Source organism: Ochotona curzoniae, unplaced genomic scaffold (genome assembly GCF_017591425.1).
Source record: "Ochotona curzoniae isolate NIBS_2020 unplaced genomic scaffold, NIBS_Ocur_1.0 contig_2210, whole genome shotgun sequence".
In the NCBI taxonomy this organism is placed as follows: Eukaryota; Metazoa; Chordata; class Mammalia; order Lagomorpha; family Ochotonidae; genus Ochotona; species Ochotona curzoniae.
In genome coordinates, this window is record NW_024465369.1 from 3,493,146 (window position 1) to 3,516,836 (window position 23,691).

Sequence of the window (23,691 nt, forward strand, 5' to 3'; positions counted from 1 at the left end):
CCTTTCAAAGCTTCATTGATGTAGGTTTTGTAGTAAAATATCCTCTCAATATCCTGCAGTCTTGAATTTGACAGGCCTGCCCCATTTTCAGTGATATAAATGGGGATGTCACCATACTCTTCCTTGATCCAATTCAGCAGTCTACGCATTCCAAAGGCCGCAGCTCTGGTCATGGCTGTGGTAGGCCATGAGGTATCTTCCTGCTCGCTCAACTCCTGATCATCTTGGTAGGACGGTGGGTTCAGTGCAGGTGTCCTGTGCTGTACAATTTTGGAGGAGTAGGTATTGAGGCAGAAGACGTCAGCTGTACCCCTGATGTAGTTCTTCTCTTCCTCAGTGAAGCTTGGCAGGCGGGATGTGGCTAAGTGCTGGAGTTCACTCCTGTTCCCTACTTTCCACTTCATGGCATCGGGGTAATCTCCAGTTTTAAAAATAGGGTGGGCATACCAGCCCAGGGTGAACTGCATCTTGCGGTCAGTGGCTTCCACATCTCTCGGAACATCCGGTGACTTGGGCTCTGCCCATTCTCCAACAAGACTCAAAGAGATGACCCCGTTCTGGCTCTGCCTGTATTTCTCATCATACGTGTGATAGACTCTAGCATGAGCTTTGATGAGCGCATGGCTGATTCTGTAAGGTGCCCAGCCTGGGTCACTCACTTTTGGGGGAAATTCCCCTGTGCCATAACTCCACCATGCATAGTAGGTGGGCTCATTAAAGGTGATCCAGAACTTGACTCTGTCACCAAAGGTCCGGAAACAAAAGTCTGCATAGCTGTCAAACAACTCAATCAGGGAAGCGTTCTCCCAGCCTCCTATATCCTGCAGGGCCTGGGGCAGGTCCCAGTGAAACAGGGTCACCATGGGGAAGATGTTGCTTGCCAGCAAGCCATCAATCAGCCTGTTGTAATAGTCAACACCACGATCGTTGATGGAACTGTTTGTCCCAGTTGGGAAAATCCGAGACCAGGACAGAGAGAAGCGGTAGGCCTGCACCCTCAAAGCTCGAAGCATGTTCAGGTCAGCATCCAGCTGGTTGTAGCTGTCACAGGCAATGTCCCCAGTGGCATTTTCTGCCACGCCGCTCCCTGGTGTGTGAGTAAAGTTATCCCAGATGCTGGGGCCTTTGCCATCAGCATCCCAAGCTCCCTCAATCTGATAGGCTGAAGAGGACACGCCCCAGAGGAAGTCATCCCGGAAGGTGCCATGATAGAAAAAATCTCTTTCAAACTTGGTTTGGTTGGAGAACTTCTCCCAAACCACTTTTGCCTGGGAGGGCACCTCTGATGGCAGAGAGGAGGCTCTGGTTCTGGGAGGCAAGCGCACCAAACTCGGTGGCAGCGGCTGCTTTACTGTCTTGGTGAGGAAACCGTTCTTTTCAATGATGCTTGTGTAGAAGAAAGCCGATTTCCTGGGTATCCTGGGCTTGCTGCTGTCGCTGAAGTTGACATGGTACAGCCCGAATCTCTGGCTGTAGCCGGCAGGGCCTTCGAAGCCATCAATGAGGGAACGAGCGATGTAAGAACGAACGTCCACTGAGTCCTGCTTGATAGCTGAGAGAGTAAAGTTTCTGTTATTTCTAGTTTACTACTCAACCTAATCCTTTCTTATCAAGATAATTAAAGGAAAATCTGCAAGGCTCCCACAGCACATCAGTTTACTTCAAGAGCCATAATCCTTAAGTCAAAGGAGCATCCTGGTCATAAAAGAACTATCAGAGAGGATGTGCTCCCTTTTTGTGCCTTTGTCTCATATAGACTACATAAATCACTTCTTTGTAATGGAATTTTGTTTTCCTTATTTACATTTGGTAAACTGACATCAAATAATGACATATTCCCTATTAAACAGTAAATAAAATCTAACAAAACATCTTCCCAGATGCAGTGAGCTGCACAGTATGCTTGTTTCTCCAAAAGATGTATGTGATATTTGAATATTTTATCCCCATTTTCTTACCCATTATCAGGAACATAATAGCCATTTAAGAAAGATTTGCAGAATAATGAATTGTACAAAGATGAGGCTTCATGGCTGGACAGGATTCAGATGGAAAGATGTAGAAAGGAGTAAGAACATGGACTCAAGGGTCAGGGCCGTTGAGAAACAGAATTAGGAGATCAAGGTAACAGAATCCCCATGTCTACTGCTACTATTGCCTTTGTGTCTTCATTTCCCACTAAACAAGTCTCTGAAGACTTGCAGAGATACCATCCACCCTCCTGGCAGCACCAGCAGGTGCACGGTTCTTACCCTTGAGCACCTCATTGATGTACTGGCGGAAGTAGTCTACTCTCAAGGAATCATTGAGGAGATTTTCACTCTCCCCTGTTGGCATGCCATTCCCAGCCAGGTAGATTGGAACTCTCCCCATTGTGTATTCCAGGGATACAAACTGCAACAGTCTCCTCATGCCCCAGGGCACCATGCGAATCCAAGGAGATGAGGTCTGAGGCCATGCAGGGTCCATGTGCTGGGAGAAGCCTCCGATGGTATCATAGCTGGGCATGCAGGTGTCTTCGTGGGCCTTGCTGATGAGGCGCGAGGTGTAATGAGACAGACCCAGAAAATCAGCAGAGCCTTTCAAGAGCTGCTTCTCTGCGTCGGTGAACTCAGGGAGCTGTGCCACAGGACTGTGGCAGCGCTCACGAATTTGTTGGATCTGAGCCCTCATGGTGGCTGGGTAGTCTCCGTCCACAAAGATGGGGTGTGCAAACCAGCCCAGCATGAAGTGCAAGAAGCGCTCAGAGGCTGCCAGGTCCTCAGCACTCTCTGGGGACAGGGGTTCTGCCCAGTCTGAGTTCAGCACAATGCCCACCTGTCCCTGCTGCTGTGGGCGATAGTGGCTGTTGTAGTGGTGCCAAGTCCTGGCATGGGCCTTGAGGACCAAGTGAGCCACCTTGTGTGGAAGAAAGAAGGGAAAACAGTGTTCAGTATCAACAGCAAGGATAGCAACAGGACTAAGAAGACAATAATAAGTCGACAACAACATAATCAAATTCATACCAATGTCAACAGTATCAACAAGCCAGTGAAGATAACAACAAAGTCAGAATCAATACCATTAACCTGACATACGTTAAAAACAAAAACAAAAACAAAAACACAGAGACCTAGTCAACAGACATGGACAACCAGTCAATAATAATTCAACTAGTCAACAATATTGACAAGATAAAATTGGCGTTGAGCCAACATTGTGGCATATTAAGCAAAACTAACACCCATATGAGCAAATGCTTTTTTTCCTCAGTTGCTCCACTTCTTATTTAGTTCCTATTAAATGTCTGGGAAAATGAACAGAGGGCTTGTGCCCTTGTTATCCACATCAGAGAGCTGAAACAATCTCTTATCTCCTGACTTCAGCATGACCTAGCTAACCATTGTAGCATCTAAGGAGTGAACCAGTATAGAATATTGCTTTCTCTCTGTAACTCTGCCATTCAATAAACAAAACATCTCTGCTAAAAAGAAAAAAGGATGCTAGTAATGTCAGTAATTCAACAATATTAGGAATTTACCATTGATATGAACAAGTTAACATCAACACCATTATTAACAATGTCAGCAATATTAATTGCATTGATAATATAAATAAGTCAACAACAGTATTGACAAAATGTCAGCAATTTGACACCTACATCATCAACAGCGCCAACAAAGCAAGTTAATAATACTAACAATACAACAGCATCAACAACTACATTTACCAATAACATATTTATCACAGCTTAGCTTTTTAAAAAAAGATAATTGTAATTTTTTAAATTATTTGAAAGGCAGACTCACAGAGAGGAGAAAGAAGGGGAGAGGTAGAGAGAAAAAAATCTTCCATCCAGTGATTCACACCCAAATGGCAGCAACAGACAGAGCTGGAACTGGAAGCCTGGAGCTTCTTCCAGATCATCACAAAGATACAGGAGCCAAAGGACTTGAGCCATCCTCTGCTGTTTCCCAGGCCATAATTAGGGAGCTGGATCAGACAGAAGTGGAGTGGCTGGTAATACCCATACTATATGCAATATCAGTGCTGCAGGTGCCTAGCCTACTACAACACAGTGCCAGCCCTTCAGTGAATTCTTTAATAGAATTCTCTCAACCATTTCATGTGGAAAGTACAATTATTATTAGAACTTTTTTTTTCATCACCATCATTATTATTATTTTATGATACATTTCCATAGGACCTGGTTTCCCTTACTCCCTCTCCAAACCACTCCACCTGCCCCCACTGTGTTTCCCTACATTATTACTATAGTGTACTTTTTTTTTTTAACTTTAAGAAAGGACTTTTAATTCCAAAACAGGTCAACACCAAATGGACATTATTATTTTCTGTTAATTCTACTCATGCAATAAAGCAGTGAAATATTTTCTGTAATTTACAACACATACTTTTCTTAAGTATCTTATCTCATACAAGTTTCTTTATTTATACATATGCAATACATAATAATTTCATCTTGGATTTAAGCACTTTCTTTCAACTACTACTTGATGCCTGTGAAGGACATGATCATGTCTGAAGTTGAAATACCTCATCACTTTTTTTTAAAAAAGATTTATTTATTTATTGGAAAGTCAGATATACAGAGCGAAGAGACAGAGAGGAAGATCTTCCATCTGATGATTCACTCCCTAAGTGAGCGCAATGGCCGATGCTGTGCCGGTCCGAAGCCAGGATCCAGGAACTTCTTCTGGGTCTCCCACACAGGTGCAGGGTCCCAAGGCTTTGGGCTGTCCTCAACTGCTTTCCCAGGCCACAAGCAGGGAGCTGGATGAGAAGTGGAGCTGCCAGGATTAGAACCGGCGCCCATATGGGATCCCGGGGTGTTCAAGGCAAGGACTTTTAGCTGCTAGGACATGCCGCCGGGCCCATCATGACTTTTTTTTAAAGATTTGTTTTATAAAAGGCAGATTTAGAACTTCCTAAGTCAACTCCAATGTCCTCTGAAGAAAAAATGTTTCATAAATTAACAATATTAATGAGTCAATTTTTCAATGATACTGGTTACAGCAAATGCAAAAAAAAGTACTTATATTTCTTTGTGAACTCATACATGAAAATTTTTTTAAAAGACTGATGTACTCTTCTATAGAAAAATGGGATTTAGAGAACAGTTCTGATGGTAAAATAATAGAAGATCTAGTCAACAGCTCCCTTGCTTAGGGGGAAAATGTTATCAATGTGTTTTTCTTTCACATAAGTCAGTAATTCCAAGTGATTTTCAAATTAGGGGGTAGATTACTTGTACTAAGTTCATCAAATTTAGATCCACCTTGAATAGGGACATTATTGAAATCAAGAACATCTCTGACTTTGCACATCTGCTGAAGCCTGGAGTTGGGCACTGCATGGCCCTGAGTGTGCCAAGAGACTGAACTTCATGTGACCATCATCCAGAGAGATGTCCTGCCAATTTCCAGGAAGAGATGTGCCAAAAACTTCTTTAACATGAAATTCCAGACGACTCTGGAGATCTTCAGGTGGCATATACTTTTGGCTTTGTATGGGTGGACACACCAAGTTAGGTTCTTTTTTCACCTATTTTACTATCTTTACCTCTTCTACTGGATCCTTCTCTTTTCTGGATGGAGACCAAACTTCTCTACGCATCACCCTCAAGTCTATGCACGTCAAACCTCTTCGGCTTCCACCGGAGACACACAAGCTTGCCATCTTCCAGAAAAGCTAGTATAATATACTTCTTCATACACAGTCATAAGTCCATTATTTCAGGTATGAACAATGGCTGAGAGTCCAGCATCCCATTGTCAAGATACAGTAAACAGTTTCTTTGGGAGTCCATCTTTGATCTGGAAGTAGAGATGTATACTGTATTCTATCCTCACATCTGGATATGAGAGTCTCCATCACAGTTACTATACATCCACTTAAAATGAAAAGCCATAAAACAAAATCAACAACAGGAAGAATAAATAGAAATTTACAATGCCACGATTTTAATAACATACTACTGAATGATTAATGTGTCACTGAAGAAATGAAAATCAAGAACCTTCTTGAACAAAACGAGGCCATATTGTGACCTATGAGTCAGTGAAGAACTTAATATGAGAAAAAAAATGTTTTGATGAAATGAAACTAGCCTGGCGTGACAGCTTAGTGACTAAAGTCCTTGCCTTGAACACATTGGTATCCCATATGGATGACAGTTCTAATCCCATAAGCCACACTTCCCATCCAGTTCCCTGCCTGTGGTCTGGGAAAGCAGTTGAGGACAGCCCAAAGCCTTGGGACCCTACACCTGCGAGGGAGACCCAAAAGAGGCTCTGAGCTCCTGGCTTCGAATCAGTGCAGCTCTATCCGTTGGAACCGCTTGGGAACTGAATCATCAGACAGAAGATCTTCCTCTCTGTATCTCTGACTTTTCAACAATAATAAAATAAATCTTTTTTTAAAAAAAAACCCTTATAAAAAATAAAACTAAAAATAAAAACATAAAAATCCATGATGTATAGTTTCCGCTGATCTGAGATGTATCTTCCTTAGGTAACAAATAGATGGGTTTTGTCATTTGTTGGCAGTGAAAATCTAGGCAAACAGAGACCGTAAAGTGAACTATGTCAGCCAGTGGATTCTGGAGAGATTTCATTGTGATTGGAATGGCAAGACTGGCAGCAATTCAGAACTGCTTGAGCAGTGCCCTTGGAGCATGCCCCAGATCGGGGACCCGGAATGGGTGGGAGGCTGGGTGGGGCTTCTTCTCCCTTTATCCTTACCCCAGATACAGAAAAATAATAACAATAACAATGTGGAAGCAATGGTTTACCCACTGTCCTGTAGGCCTTGACCCTTTGTGCCCTAATCAACTAGGGTTGATTAAAAGATTACTAAAAGAATTTTGAAAAATTAAAAAAAATCATATAGATGGGTTTCGTTTTTTAAATCAGTCTACTAATCTATGACATTAAATTGATGAGTTTAATCCATTTACATTCAGGGTTATTATGAATGGGTGGTAATTTGGTCCTGCCATTTTAGCAAAGGTTTGTTTATGGATTTAGTCTTCTGTTGTTATTTTACTGGGATGGTCTTCACATTTGCCTTTGGTTTTGATGGGTGCTATTCCTCCTCTCTGTCAAGAGAACATCTTGAAGTGTTGCTTGTAGGGTAGGTATGGAAGAAGTGCATTCTTTTAACTTTTTTTTTTCTGTGGAAGAATTCTATTTCATTTTCAAAGACAAAGGAAAGCTTTGCTGGGTGCGTTATTCTGGGCCAATAATTTTTTTCCTTTTAGAATCTGGAATATGTCACTCCATTCTCTTCTGGCCTGTAGTTTCCTGTGAGAGGTCTCCTGTGAGTTTAATTGACATTCCTTTACATGTCAATTGATTTTTTTTCACGTGCACATTTAAGGATCTTTTCCTTATGTTTGACTGAAGAGAGCTTGAGTATCAAGTGTTGTGGTGAAGATTGCTTTTGGCCAACCCTGTCGGGAGTTCTGTGGCCCTCCTGGATGTTGTTTCCCAATTCATTCTCTAGAGTAAGGGAATTTTCCTTGGTTATTTCATTAAACACATTTGTAAGCCCAACTTTTCTTCCTGCACCTTCTGGGACTCCCATAATTCTTATATTTGGCCTCTTAATAATGTCTTTCAGTTCTTGAATACTTTTTTTTAACTTAACCCAGCTCTGCTTCTAACTTTTTGTTTGTTTCCTCATTGTGACAAGAAATATCTTCTAATTTTGAGATTCTTTCTTCTGCCTCATTCATTCTATTATTGAGGCACCCACTGAATTTTTAATTTTATCTATTGCAGCCTTCACTCTCAGTAATTTGGTTTGATTTGTTTCTGTGTTATCTTTTCCTGTATGATATATTCCTTGAATTCTTTGAACTCTTGTATGTGCTTCTCATTGCTGATAAGGAGCTTTATAACGAGTTTTCTGAATTTTGTGTCTCCCCATTTTCTCGATGTCTTCCTCACTGAACTTTGAGGTTGGCAAAAGCTTTTGCTTCTTTGCAGCGAAGTTTCAGTAATATTCATTGTACCGCTGTCTCTTCTTTTGCTCTTGGTCATTGTACTTCTGGTTAGCAAATTCTTTTCCTTAGGGCAAGTTTCATACCTGTGTCACCCATAAGTTCAATTTTACTTATTGCAGTTAGTACATGGCTCTTTGTTTATAGTCACTTGTGCCATTCCCTACAGAGAGTGGCAACCAGTACATGCATTGAGCTCAATGAGTTTGCTCCCAGCTCAGTGCATGTGCAGCGCACTGTTGTCCCTGTAGTCTCAAAGCCTTTGCCACACTATACAAAATGGCGCTTGATATGCCACTCATGGAGTTCTTGATCTACTGGCCATTAGGTCTGGAGAATACCTGAACCTATTTTGGGAGTAACCTGTAGGATGTCATGTCATTGCAATTTACTGAGCCAGAAATGAATTTGCTCCCAGCTTAGTGCATGAACTGTCCTGTCCCATAGCCTTTGCTTCCCTGTACAAGATGTTGCCAGATTCAGTTCTGTTGGTTCTCTGGGCTGTGAATTCCACCCTGTTCCCATAATGCTTGTTTGAGATCTGCTGCTCTGCCTCTGCTCCTGGTCAAATCAAACAAACCAGCAGGATGGGCAGCTCTTTGTCTGGGTTCATCTCCTGAGCTCCTGGTGAATTTCCCTTCCCACCTGGCTGCTGGTTGAGTTCTGGCCACCAGTGCAGGTCAGATTGCTGCTGGCTGAATGCTGCTGGTATATCTGGTCACTGCAACACCACACCATTGTCTCCACAGCTTTCCTGTTGTCTGTCAATCAGCAGGTGCCCCTCTGTCTTCAGTCTGTCCTTTCCTAATTCCTGGAATGTATCTTCTCTGCTTAACCCTGGCTAATGTTTCTCTGTTTAAGGTATCCTTACTTTTTCCACCATCTTGATTCTATTATTAGCACTTTAAAGATGATGAAAATATAAGCCAGAAAGGTGTAAAATCTTGGAACCTGCTGGGGTAGGGGCGGGGGGTGGCCCTGAGTAGGGGCTGTGGTGGTTCACGGGGACCCAGCTGTGATGGCTACACTCACTGCCGGGTTGCTGAGAAACTACTGAAGTTCCTGTGGAAGCAAAGTAGAACTTCATAAGAACATAATAGATGGAGAGGAGAAAACTTATGGTAGCTATGACGGCCATGATGCTGTGTATATCAAGTTAATATCCTCTGATGGCCATGAATTTAATTGTAAAAAGAGAACGTGCACTAACATCAGGAACAATTGAAGCCATGTTGAGTGGCCCAGGTCAGTGTGCTGAAAAAGAAACCAATGAGGTCAATTTTAGAGAGATCCCTTCCCATGTGCTATCAAAAGTATGCATTTATTTTACCTACAAGGTTCATTACACTAACAGCTCCTCTGAGATTCCTAAATTCCCAATTGTACCTGAAATTGCTTTGGAACTGCTGATGGCTGTGAACTTCCTAGAATATTAAATAAAATATAATAAACTGTTAACTTTCTCAGTATTAAAAAAAAGGTGTAAAAGCTCAACAAGGATCCTAGTGATGAGTAAAATCCAGGCAGTCTGACCTAGGCCTATTACCATCACTTCTATTCTGCTTCTGTCTATAATAAGTGCCATTGACAAATTAGTGATTCATGGACAGGATTTTAAAAACAACTCACAAGGGAGAGACCTTCTTTCTTTCCCACCTGTTTGCTTCTCTACTGAATGAAATCTGGGGGTGAAAAATCACAACCAGAGGAATCTCTTCATTGACTTAACTTGTGGTTTTACAACTTAACAGCTTTCCTTGGTGAAAAATTATTTGAAAAACACATGTGAAAGAAATTTGTCCAATACCCCCACCATTTGAGGACTATGAGGACACAACAAGTAGGTGGCTATCTGCAAACAGCAAGTGAGCCCTCATCACAACATGACCAACCTGGCACCTTCATCTTGGGCTTCTCCAACTCAAGGACTATGAGAAATAAACATCTATTGTCATCATGCTAGGGCATTCTAGCAACCTGAACTATAACTATGGCATTGTAATTTAATATGAAGAATCTCCAAAAAGCTCATAAGAAAGGCATTTGACAGAAACCTGCATGCATTTAAAAATCCTTGCCACCCAACAAACATATTTCAACTCCATTTTTCTAAAAACTTTTTAAAAACATCCTAAGGAGTAAAAGCAAAAAGTGAAGGAGAAACATAAAGGAATTTTTTTATCCAAGAAACTATAAAATATTTGAATAGCCATAGCTTAAAGCATAAGAAAAAACCCTAATCAGAAACAATTGGATGAAATTCATACCAAGGAGGCAAAAAGAGAAGTGCAAACAACCCATTTCAGGAGAATGCTTCATGCACCAATGAGTTACTTTGCTGAGTGACAACAGAGTAAAAGCTTCATGTTGAGCCAACAGTTAAATTGCCTCTGACATGTCTGAATCCCATATCCGAGTGTCTGGATTTGAGTACTGGTTCCATTCTTCATTCCATCTTCTTGCTAACATGTATCCAAAAACTTGGGTTCCTGTCACCTATATGGTAGACCCAGAAGAATTTCTACACTCCTGCCCAGACGTAGCTGCTATATACATATAGGGAGTGAACTGTGGATACAGGATTTATGTGTACATGTATATATATATATTTCAAATAAAATTAATAAATAAAATTGTAAGATGAATAGATGCTTTCACTTCTATGTTAAACTTTTGGCATTTCATTGAATCTACTTCTCCTGGTATACCAGCTAACCTTACCTATGGAGACTCTGAGTGGTTCTCAGAATTTTATTACTTGCATAAGCATCACCTTCCCTAAAAGGTAATAGCACAAAAAGGGCATATTTGAGTTTCCTCTCTTTCTTTCCTTTTTTTTCTTTTTAAGACATATTTATTTTTGGGCTCGGCACAGTAGCCTAGTGGCTGAAGGTCTTGCCTTATGCACACTGGGATCCCAAATGGACATCTGCCCATGTCCAGGCTGCTGCTCTTCCTATTCAGCTACTTGCTTACGCTACTTTCTAATAAAAATAAAATAAATCTTCTAATTGGAAAGGCAGATAATATATAGAGAGAAAGAAAAAGAGAAAGATCTTCCATCCACCAGTTCATTCCCCAAATGCCCACAAGGGCCAGAGCTGAGCCAATCTGAAGCCAGGAGCCAGGAACCTTTTCTGGGTCTCCCACATGGGTCTCCCACACAGGTGCAGGGTTTCAAGGCTTTGAGCCGTCCTTTACTGCTTTCCAAGGCCATAGGCAATTAGCTAGATGGGGAGAGGACCAGCCAGGACGTGAACCAGCACCCATATAGGATCTTGGCTTTTGCAAGGTGAGGATTTAGCCATTGAATCATTGCCCTGGGCCTTGAATTTCCCTTCTAAAGACTAGTATGGTAAGGGGCTGACACCAAGGATTAGAAGGCTATGCTTCCACCTGCAGTGCCAGCATCCTATATGGGTGCCAGTTCGTGTCCCAGCTGCTTCACTTCCCATCCAGATTCATGATTATGCCCTAGGCATAGCATGAATAGTGAAGAATGGCTCAAGTCTTGGGTGCCCGATCTCACATATGAGACCTGGAAGAAGTCTCTGACATTTGGATTTGGATCAGTTCAGCTCCTGTCCCTGCAGCAATTTGGACAGTGAACCCACTGCATAAGATATTTCTCAGGCCTGACACGACAATGTAGTGGTTAAGGTCCTCGCCTTGTGCTCCGGGGATCACATATGGGCACAGATCCTAATCCCAACAGCCCCACTTCCCATCCAGCTCCCTGCTTGTGGCCTGGGAAAGCAGTCAAGAACAGCCCAATCCTTGGGACCCTGCACCCATGTGGGAGACCTAGAAGAGGCTCCTGGCATTTGGCTTCAGATTGGCTCAGCTCCAGCCATTGCGGCCACTCAGGGAGTGAATCATCAGACAAAAGATCTTCCTCATTGTCTCTCCTCCCCTCTATATATCTGACTTATAATAAAAATAAATAAATCTTTTTTTTAAAAAAAAAGATGTTTCTCTCTGTCTCTCCTCTTTGTATCTCTGCCTTTCAAATAAAAAAAAAGGGAGAGAGAAAGAAGCAAAGGAAGGAAGAAAAGAAAAGAAAGAGCAAGAATGAAAGAAAGAAGAAAAAATTGAATCTTTAAAAAAAAAAGCTAGCATGGGACATAGCACATATTCAAATTTTAGAACAGAACTCCAAACAAGGGAAATTTCTGACATTTCTGCACTAATGAATATGGGGAAGAAAAAGAGGATTTTGGGTGGGAGGTAGATTTTGAAGAAAAGGGGAAAGCATGGAACCCCAGGCTAAATCATTAAAACTTTTGCCCTCAGCATGACATCTACTCTTGCTCAAGCAATGTCCTGTAGAAAACCAACCCCTCTCTGCTGCTCCACACCCACCTCTCAGCCCGCGTGGTGAGGGAGAGAGCAGACAGAGGTCACCACAGTCCCAAGCTAAGACACAGTATGGTCTCAGGTGTGGGCATGCAGCCTAGGCAGAGATCAGCAACCAGGCAGACGCGCTGGAGTGCAGGCGACAGACATGCTTTCCTTCACACTGGTCATGAACTACAGGCATGGCTCACATCAATGAGGGGGACAGGGAAGGAGAGCCCAGCATTGCTTGGGTCCTGGTGACACTGCCTGAGCTCTGATCAAACTAAAATCAATAGTTGTCAGTTTCCTGAAGCAATAACTTCTCTCCTTGCTGAGAATCAATTAGGACTGTTGAGTTGTTTTGTCACTTGCCACTAAGAGTCCCAACTGACATGTGACTCCTGCTTCAGGGCCGAGAAGTCTTAGGTTTGGATGCTTGGCTTCCAACTGGTGACCTGCTAATGTTGTCTCTATCATCACATGGTTTATGCTCTCTGAGCCCCGCCCTTCAGAGCTGTTCTGAGGATGTAAGAACTGTTTCTCAAGGCAAGCATGGCGTCAGGACAAAATAATGTGACCAACAACTTGTGGTTCTTCCCCTCCCTCTGACTGCTTTAAAAACAAGTAAAGACTTGTGGATGGGAAGGGAAAACAGATAACTGACTTTCTTCCAGCCATATACCCCCTCTCCTTGCATGAGTGGACAGCAGAGATGGAAATACCTGGAATGAGGCGTGTCCTGGGTCCGAGATGCCCGGTGCGTGCTGGCCAGTGCCATAGCCTGCGTAGCTCATCACCCACGGCTCGTGGAAGGTCACCCACAGCTTCACACGGTCTCCAAAGGCAGAGAAGCAGAAGGCGGCATAGTCCACAAAGGCGTCCACCACACTCTCGTTCTGCCACCCACCCTGATCCTGCAGGGCCTGAGGCAGGTCCCAGTGGAACAGCGTGGCCATGGGCTCAATGTGGGAGTCCAGCAGGCTGTCGATCAGCTTGTTGTAGTAGGCGACACCTTGGGGGCTGGGGCTGCTCCTGCGCCCACTGGGGAAGATCCGCGACCAGGAGATGGAGAACTTGTACACCTGAGCCCGGAGGCCACGCAGCAGGGCCACGTCAGAGGCCCACTTGTAGTAGCTGTCACTGGCCACCTCCGCTGTGGCCCTGTCCTTGGCAGCCTGCTTGAGCCCAAATCCATCCCAGACACTGGGCCCTCTTCCACCTTCAGCCCAGCCTCCTTCCACATTAAAGGCTCCTGTGGACACGCCCCAGAGGAAGCCTTGGGGGAAAGCATCCTGCAGGAACTCATCCCTTTCTGCCCTGGGCTGCTTAGCAAACATTTCCCACACTCTTTGGTAGGCTGAGCCTGCGGGTGAGGGGCCAGCAGATCTCTCCTGGTGCTGATGCTGGTCAGTCTGAAGGGGCAGGCTGTCAGTCAGAGAGCAAGACATGCTGTGGACAGAAGGGACATAAAGGGACATCGTGATGAATGACCTTGTGAGAGACAGATGTCCCTATGCTGATGGAGAGTGGCAATGTGATTAATTAAGAAAGATTGCAGAAGCACTGTGTCAAGAAAATTTCCAAATGTCATAGGTGGAAAGTGCCTAGCAGATGGAAAAATTAGTATGACTATCTTTTTTTTTCTCATTTCTCTTGTATGACTATAAGCAGTAACAAAGCTTAGATTGTGCTTGAATACTATCTTCCCTTCTAGTGCCATATATTATTCTTTAAAATATGTATTGTTTATAAAATATTGCTACTTCTGGTGACTTCAGAAAAAAGTGTTTGCAGCAGCAATATCGCCACTAGACGGCCTTCCCACAGCACATATTGGAGTGCCTGATTCAGGTATTGCTGCATTCTCATTTCTAACTTCCTGCTAACACAAATCCTGAAAGGCAACAGTGATTGCTGAGATAATTGGATCTCTATAATCCACACGGGATTCCCAGATATAATTCTTGGATCTTGGCTTTTGTCTGTGCCAGCCATCGCTGCTGTGAGCATTTTTGAAGTTAATCAGAGGTTGGGAAATTTCTGCCTGTGTTTGTCTCTATCTGTATTTCTGTCTCTTTCACATAAATAATATAAATGAATAAAATTTTAAAACATAGTGATGACTTCATTTTGTTCAACCCTGGATTATTGTTTGTCACTCTAATAAGAATAAATATATATTATATAATTTCCACAGTAAACTTTGAGATAGATGCTTCAACTATTTATCCTTATCCTATAGGGGAAAATAGGTTTAAAGAACTGAGTAACTTTTGGGCCTTATGGGATCAAAAGCTATTTATCAGCTGGTGCAGCAGTATTCAATAGTTGAACCTCGGTTAGTATGTAATCTAATACCAGCTTTGGCTACAAGTTCCTTTCTTCTTTATGCTTCTGCAGTTGGGAGCTCAAGTATTTATCTGGTTCCATGAGGTAAGAGGCCTTAGTAAGATGAGCAAGCAACAAAATTTGGTCTGCATACCTGATAATTGTAAGTAACTTCTTTTTAACCACAAGCTTGAAAGGAAAGTCTGTGTCTTTTTTTTTTTCTAGATAAGAAGCTGTGAAGTTTTTTTTTTTTTAAGATTTATTTACTTTTACTTGAAAGGCAGATTTATACAGACGAGGACAGACACACAGAGACATACATATCTTCCGTCTGTTGCTTTACTACCCAAATGGCCACAGAAGCTACGCTAATTTGAATGCAGGAGCCAGGAGCTTCTTTGTGGTCTCTCAGGTGGGTGCAGTTGTGCAAGAACCTGAGCCATCCTCCACTGCTTTTCAAGGCCGTAAGTAAAGAGCCAGACCAAAAGTGGAGCAGCCGGAACTCAAACTGGTGTCCATATGGCATACTGCTCTTCAGACAGAGGATTGGCATGTTAAACCATGGTGCTAGCCCCAAGACTGTGTTTTTTAACCACTTTGCCATTATATGGATGTGTAGAGTTGATGATACTTTAGTTTATATACATGTTAATAAATACATTTGAACAAAAACAGCACAGAAATGTGCTATCTTCATATGCAGCCTTAAATTTTCTATTTTATTCTTGTCTGTTTATCTACCTTTCCCATTCGTTTCTTTTTCCCTTCCTTTCTAATTTGAGGGGTGGTGGTATGAGGCAGAAATCTTGGTTGCCAGCTTCTAGATTAATTTCACAATCCGTAAGTTATGTTTTTGTTTTGTGCAGCCTTGGTTATTGTGGGCATTTGAGGAATAAGTCAGCAGTTAGAAAATTTGTGTCTGTCTCTTTTTCTTTGACTTTCATATAAAATGAAAACTAGTTAACCAAAATTTTTAAACTCAAATTTTATGTCTGATGTTGCAGTATATTAGATTAAGCCCCTGTCTGCAACACCTACGACCCTTACAAGCACAAATTCCGGCTCCTCCACTTGGTATTCTGCTCTCTGATATCTGGGAACTTGGGAAACCAGCAGAGGATTGCTCACGTTTTTGGGCAACAGTCACACATATGGGTGACCTAGATGAAGCTTTTGGCTTCAGTTGGCCCACCCTCAGCTGTTGCAACCATTTGGGGAGTGAGCCAGTGAAATAGAATATGTTGTCTCTCTCCTTCCCTCCCTCCCTATTTTCCTCTTACTCTGCTCCCAGCTCCCGTCCCTCCTTTCTTCCTTCTCTCCCTCCCCCTCTCCCTTTCTCTTTCTGCAACTTGGCCTTTAAACAAACAAACAAAAATCTATTGTCTCGTTTTGCAAGCAAAAAAATGGGCTGACAATGACACCCAGCAGAGGGCATCCCTGAGCAGAGGTTGGCAGAAGTAGGTGTGCTGGCCAGGAGAAGGCAATAGGCAGGTGGAAAACCAGACCCAGCACAAGAGCACAAGAGCACCTCCTCATCTGTCCAGTACAGAGTAGAGAGGGAGTTACATACACAGCAGGTCTCCTGGAGCACAGAAATGGCAAAAGAGACAGGGACAATGCTGAAAGATCTCCCTCCTCAGAGGCAAGTTAATGTGAAGCAGTCTTCCAAACCTCAGCTGTTCTGGCTGCTCAGCACCACTACCCACATCTGCTAGGACAGTGGTAAGGGGAGAAGACTATGGTGTGGCTCATCCAGAACATTCTCACTACCCTGGAGTCCAGCCTGGAGAGCGTGTGCTGCCCCAGATGTGTGTGACCTCATTCTGACCCAATCCTCAGTCTCTGCCCTTCTGGCTTAGATGAAAACTGGTCTCAGGATACATATAAACACCTCCTGGTGAAAGAGAACTTGCCATGCAGACACTGCAGTGGGATTCCAGGGTTTGTCTGACTTGGGAAGAGATCTGCCAAAGGAAGCCTCGTGCTCTCTGCCCAGGACTTCTGTTCCCTCTTTGAGCCTCGCAGCATCCCAATGCCCTCTTCTCCTGTGGGGATGCAGTGCTGTGTGTCCCCTGCCACACTCCGGTGTGGGAGTCATTTGAGCCTGCCTCACATGAACGGTCCAAAATCCCAAGGGAGAAATCGATGTTAGCCTTCTCTGAAGCCCCTCCCAGCTGTGCCTATGCCCAGAGTTGTCCACCGACATCCCCTTAGTACGGGCCCGTGTGTCACTATCACAGTGAGTCAAGTGGGCCTTGGTGAAGCACTGAGGTCAAGGTGATAGACAGGGATCCCAGGATGGGTGCCACTTGTAGTTTGTAATCACTCAACTCTCAGAAAACCCGTTTTATTTCTGGTTTTCAGTTTCTTTCCTGGGACATAGCCCAGCACCGTTGGCTGGCCCTATGAGTGAGGAGGGGGCAGTTCCAGCTATGAGTTCACTGCTCTGCTTACACTCCCAGCACAAAGCCTCAAGAACAGCAGCTACTCTGAGTCTGCTATCCAGTCAGAAGAGAGCTAGAGGACTGAAGGCAAAAAGGGGGTCATGGCTCAGAAGAGCCAGCTACCATAAGAAAATCACCACAAGAACAAAGGTGGCAGTTGTGGCATTCTTGTTGATACGCATTAGAGGTATATGACAGAAGAGCTCTGGCCGAGTCTGGAAATGGACAGTGTTCACCCCACCTTAAGGCACCCTGTGTGTCGTGCACATGTATAGCACATGCTTGGAGAATGCTGAGGTTCTGCAAAACATACCACACTTTTCTCACCTGCTTGAAAAGTATATCAGGTTTTCCTGGCTGCCCTGCTTCTCATACAGCTCCCTGCTTGTGGCCTGGGACAACAGTTGAGGACGGGCCAAGGCCTTGGGACCCTGCACCCACGTGGGAGACTCGGAGGAGCTCCTGGCTCCTGGCTTCGGATTGGCTGAGCTACAGCCATTGCGCTCACTTGGGAAGTGAACCATCGGACGGAGGATCTTCCTCTCTGTCTCCTCCTCTGTGTATATCTGGCTTTCCAATGAAAATGAATAAATCTTTGAAGAAAAAAAAAGTATATCAGGTTCTCACTGCTTCAATTTGATACAATTGTGTGGATAACCTCAAATATGCTTAAATGTTCTAAAAAGTATATCACTTGAATCATTGAGACATTCATCATTTATTAAGAAATCATTTGTAGCTCACCATTGATTAAAATCTCTTTCACAAGAACACTGTCAAGTGAAGCTTCTGTAGCAGCTGACTTTCCTCGCTACTCTGTCCTCGCTAACAGAGACAACATGTCACATCGAAAGTGCAGAGAGGGGCACGGTGGCGTGGCCTAGTGGCTAAAATCCTCGCCTTGAATGCACCCGGATCCCATATGGGTGCCGGATCTAATCCTGGCAGCTCCACTTCCCTTCCAGCTCCCTGCTTGTGGCCTGGGAAAGCAGTCGAGGATGGCCCAAAGCCTTGGGACCCTGCACCCATGTGGGAGACCTGGAAAGAAGTTCCTGGCTCCTGGCTTCGGATCAGCATAGCATCGGCCGTTGCACTCACTTGGGGAGTGAATCATTGGACGTAAGATCTTCCTCTCTCTCCTCCTTCTGTATATCTGACTTTGCAATAAAAACAAATCTTAAAAAAAAAAAAGAAAGAAAGAAAGTGCAGAGAACATGGGACTGGTTTTCTGGTGTAATAGATGAACCTGCTGTTACAATGCTGAATCCCATATGGATACCAGTTCATTTCACAGGTTCCAGTTCTGATCCAGCTCCCTGCTAACAGCCTGGATAGCCAAAGTGCTTGGACCCCTGGAAACCAACTGGGAAGCCTGATTGACAATCCTAACTTTCGTCTGGCTCAGCCCTGGCCATTATGGCCACTGGTGAGTGAGCCAGGTGATGGAAGAGCTGTCTTTTCTCTCTCTCCCCCTAACACTGATGTTCAAAACAAACAAACAAATAGAATGTAAAACCTTGACAGAACTCATGTTTTCTGATTTCAGTCATATCTGTCTAACCTGACCTTTCTTCCTCATGTGCATACCTCCAAGATTATCTTTCTTCTTCCCTCTCTCTTTTTTAAGATTTATACATTTATTATTGGAAAGGTAGATTTAGAGAAAGAGACAGATACAGAAAGAAAGATCTATCTGCTGGTTCACTCCCCAAGTGGTTAGAACATTTGACCCAATCTTGTGTGAGTTCTTCCGGGTCTCCCACAAAGGTGCAGGCTCCAAGGACTTGGGCTAATCTCTGTTCCTATCCCAGGTCATAGGCAGAGAACTGGATAGAAAGTAGAGCAGCTGGAACAAAGAACGTGAAACAGTGTTCATATGGGATCCCAGTGGTTGCAAGGCAAGGATTTAGCCACTGGTTACTGTACCAGGCCCAAGAGTATCTTTCTAAAAAAATATTATTGTTTCTTTGAAAGACAAGTAGCAGGGAAGAGGACAACCTTTCATCTGCTGCTTTATGGTCTCAACGCTTGAGACAGGCAGGGCTGGGAAAGGCTGAAGCCATAAGACAAACTCAACTCAGGTCTCCAATGTGGATGATAAGGATCCAGTGGAACCAAGAATTTGAACTTTCATCTGCTGCCTCTCTGGGTATGCATTAATAATAAGCTGGAAGTGGAAATGGAGTCCTAATTCAAATCCCAGGATTCCAGCATGGGATGTTGGGTTCCCAAGAAACGTGTTAATCATGACACCAAACACCTGGCCCACTTTAAAAGGATCTTAACTGGAACGGGTTCAAATTCTAGTGCTGCTAGTTTTGTGCTGCTATGTGAGAAAGCCACACTGTATAGGGCACAGAGTAGGACTCATGGAGAAACAGATTCTCCTTACTTTCACTCTGAGCCTTCCTTTTTGTTTCCTAGTGAGTGACTATAACAAACCCACTGGTCTGAGAGGCAATGACACCACTCCTAGGAGATTATGCAGCTGAAAGAATAGCAGAGTTTTATATTAATATAACATTACCTTTTTATGGAAGGTGATGAGCAGCTCAGAAATTCATTAAAATCAAATCCAATAGTGAGCACTTGGTCTTTATTTATGGCTATAAGAGAAAAAGCTTGATTAATCTGAAAGCTGATTAAGAACATATATGTCTGACATAAAAAAAACTGCCTCACTTATCAAACACTAAGGAATGGCTCCAAGCACCTATGGAAAATACCTTGGGCTAAAAGTTATAGTGGTCAGACATAATTTCTCCTTTGTATGACTTGAAACAGTGTGTCTCACACATCAGTATAAATCAACATCACCCACAGAGCTTGTTGTGACACAGGCTACAGAGCCCACCTTAAGCTTCTGATGCACCAGATACGAGGTGGGATCCAGGAAGGTGGACTTGTTACAAATTCCCAGATGATGCTAATGGTGCAGTTGATGCTGGTGCCCACACATGCGGCACAATTAATATAAAAGAATTCAAATGTTAGAAATTGGCAGATATTTTTTAAATCTGTGGTAAGATATGCACAATCAGAAATAATTATTTGGCCACTAAATATGAGTAGTATTTTCTTATTTTTAAAGATTTATTTCATTATTATTTGAAAGGAAGAATTAAAGAGAGGAAAGAGAGAGAAAGAGATGGAGACAGAGAGAGACAGAGATTGAGAGATTGTCCATCCATTTGTTCATTATCCAAATGGTGGCAAAGACTAGAGCTGAGCCAAACCAAAGCCAGTAGTCAAGAGCTTCCTCTGGATCTCCCAGGTGGGTATATGAGCCCAAGGACTTGAGCCATCTTCTGCTGCTTTCCCAGTGCATAAACAGGGAACTGGATTCAAAGTGGAGCAGCTAGACACAAATTGCAGCCATTGGGATCCTGGCTTGGCTATGTCATGACACGGGCCCCATGAGTGGGACAATTGGCACAGAGAGAGAGAACGAACTGGTTATGCTGTCAAAACTGAGTTAGGGTGAGGGCTGCTGACTGGGATCTGTAGATGATGGCACCAGTAGGCCTTTGGTACCATCCAGCACCAGAAGGGGTTACAGTGTGGGGAAAAACACCATGGACTTCTTGCCTGTGAATAGGGTAACAGGATTAAATATCAGTTTTCAGTCATTCTGGGCTTACTTAACAGAAACCTCTCTTCTTTCTTGGCTCTGGAGAGCTGGCTTCAAGGCATCAACAGAAGAGCAGGAGACACCAAACCCACAGATGAGCTCTCACACCAGCCTCCACCCTTAGGACCCTCAGACTGTCAAGACTGCTACCTACCAAGCCAGTGCACCAAATGTCACTCAGCAACTCTCCCCTAGTGGTCCTCTCACCTTCAAGAAGGCTGAAGAGCAGCTTGCCTGGGTCCTTCTTGGTGGAGGGGCAGTCCTGGAGCTTCAGAGTGAAGATGAAAACCCTCATTTTTGGCTCAATGATCTGAAAAAAGATAAAGGTTCAAAAGTGAACCAAAATTGCCTAGGAAATATCTTCTGATACCAGACAAACTTCCAAGATAAAAAGCTGCAATGCTTTGGAAATGACTTCTACCTATCTTAGCTAATCAAGGGAGCTAATAACAGACTCCCATGCAGTTGGGACAGATGGAGTGATGGTGTGCCTAGCACCACTCCTCAGTTAGCCAGGCTATCTGGAGTTTCTGGCTGTATGGCAAGGCCTGGCAGAATGTCCCTAATCACCTCATTGATGCCTTACCCCATTGTATGGACACTCGATCACCTCTCTAATATTTCAAAGAATTCTCCTGAGAGTGTTGTTGTTGTTTTTCTGCAAATGTGAAATGATTCCTGTAACTGGTGTAACACTTCAAAGTGATCAATCAATTTATGGTAAAAAAAAAAAAAAAAAGGTCTTCAGCAACTTAAGGCAATAACAATCAGCTAAAAGCATACAACAGTACAATTGAACTCACATTGTCCCCAAACATCCTGTTATGTGCCTATTTTTATCCCGGAGCTTACCCTAATATAAGTAACGTTTTCCTTAAGAAATGGCTTGATAATATCTTGGAACAGACGGCAATCATGGAGGTAAAAAGAGTTTGTTTACTGTACAGCCTTGAACTGTCACAACACATGAAATGATGCATTTTGGTTTCTCACCACAGAAAGCAGAAAATATATGGAGCATCTTCTAAAGGGAGACAAATGTGAACCCCCAAAGAAAAATCATTTAAAACTTCTACCTTATATTGGCACTCATATTTAGGGAAAGAACAGTTTAAAAAGATAAAAAGAAGTTTCTTGTAAAGGTCCTCTGTTCAGAGTGGCAGCAATTCAGAACTGTTGAACTATCAAAAACACTTGAGCAAGACCCTCAGAGCATGCCCCACATCCGGGACCTGGGGTTGGGGTGGAAGACCGGGTGGGGCTTCTCCCTTTAAAATCCCCTTTTACATTAGATATATTAAGGAAACAATATGGAACTAATTGTCTTGCCCATCTTCCTGTAGTGTTTGAATCTTTTTGCCCTAATTACATCAAGATTGTCAAATAAATAAATAAATAAATATTTAAAAATTTTTTTAAAGATGTTAAAAAAAAAAAAAAAGGTCCTCTGTTCATAGAAAGGCTGGGTTGCCCTGATCCTTTTCACTGCCCTTTAGCAAAAGAACAAAACAACTGAATCAGTACTAGGAGATGGTGATGGTAATTAGTATATGACTGATTATAAGGTTTAATAAAGAATCTATGATAGATGCCTTTATAAATTCCTTTCATTTATGAGCTTTCTTTTCAATTCTGTACTCTTGATATTTTAAGCAATATTAGTTTAGGCTTAGTGAAAATTGATTTTGGACATAAGTAAACCACTTGTCACTATGTAAGCACATGTGCGGCCAACCATGGAGTTCTTGGCTTTAGCTGAGTAACTGCAGGTTTGAATGCATAATAGTTTGCTGAAAATATTTCCTTTGAAATAAAATCATAATAATATTTTTAGAATTGTTTTTGTAACCATTCTTTTAGCCACGAAGTAAAAATTAAACAACTGGATGTTTTGCGAAAGCTTGTGATGATTTCTGTATAAATAAAGAAGGCAGCTTTTTTGAGTTGTCCATTATGAGCATCGTGCCGTAGTGGTCCACGTTTCTTCTTGTCTTTTCACTGATCCACGCATCCTTTTACAAGCTCTCAAGTTAGCTGGCACTGCGCTGGTGTCCAGCAATAACCTTTATCACCATTTCTAGAAAGACTGCTTGACAACCCAAGGGTACCTTTGATGGCAAGCTCCCTAAATGCCTTTTCATCCATGCATTACACAAAGCATTAAGTGTCTAATATGCTCTCAGGAATCTTTGCCATTAACCATTGATATGAAAAGGTCTCAAATTACCTGCAGTTTACTGAGCTTCTCTGGTAGACTTGTTTCACTTCGGCATTCATAAGACAAATCAAGAGAGAGGAAATCGACTGAGTCCTAGAAATAAAGAGGTTTTTGGAGCATAAGCATTTCAGGACAAACAGCTGCTCAGAATTGCTCTTTTTGTTTGTTTTCCTTCTTACTATTAATATCAATTGTCCAAGGTGGAATTCTCCAGAGGGGAAGGAACCAGGAGAAAAGATGCACATCTAGTGAGAATATGTGTGTGTTTGTCTAGGGGGTGGGGAAGAGTGGGGTGCCTGTGTGTTTTTGGGAATACACCATATATGTGTTCATCCCAGGAACTGGCAAACACTATTCAACGGTATGTGTATGATAAACGTGAATGAGTATCCAGAACTGGTAATTTCCAAAAAACATACAGGAGCGGCAGGGACAACTGTTAGGGATGTCAACTGCCCTGGGTAGCATCATCCTCCTGGCCCTCACACTCCACCAGGACGAGGGAGTAGTCTGCTGGAACCCATTGGCTCCACAGTCATCTTAACTAACATTCTGGTGTCTGTTTTAATTTTAGCACAAAGTTTGAAGTCCACCCAGTTAGTCCTGACTTGGCCCATTCTACTAGCCAAGAGCACAGACATCATGACCCTGGTCCTCTTTATTTGCAAGCACATCTTGATTAAGGACCTATCCCTTTGCCACATCATTGGCCTGGTGTGTGCTCAAA

General features: G+C 43.0%; 1 protein-coding gene and 1 pseudogene across 1 annotated transcript in view; one reads left to right on the forward strand and one right to left on the reverse strand.

Moving 5' to 3' along the window:
* The window catches only part of LOC121150570 (lactase-phlorizin hydrolase), a 53,476-nt gene that overhangs the window by 20,689 nt on the left and 9,096 nt on the right, over nt 1–23,691 (reverse strand). The window contains exons 3-8 of the mRNA XM_040971510.1: nt 22,974–23,057; nt 20,954–21,056; nt 19,643–19,721; nt 13,066–13,792; nt 2,253–2,898; nt 2–1,552 (exon numbers count right to left, since the gene is read on the reverse strand). Of these exons, the coding sequence (XP_040827444.1) occupies nt 2–1,552; nt 2,253–2,898; nt 13,066–13,792; nt 19,643–19,721; nt 20,954–21,056; nt 22,974–23,057 (3,190 nt within the window). The remainder of the gene's footprint in view (nt 1; nt 1,553–2,252; nt 2,899–13,065; nt 13,793–19,642; nt 19,722–20,953; nt 21,057–22,973; nt 23,058–23,691) is intronic.
* On the forward strand, nt 3,126–9,441 carry LOC121150788 (annotated as a pseudogene).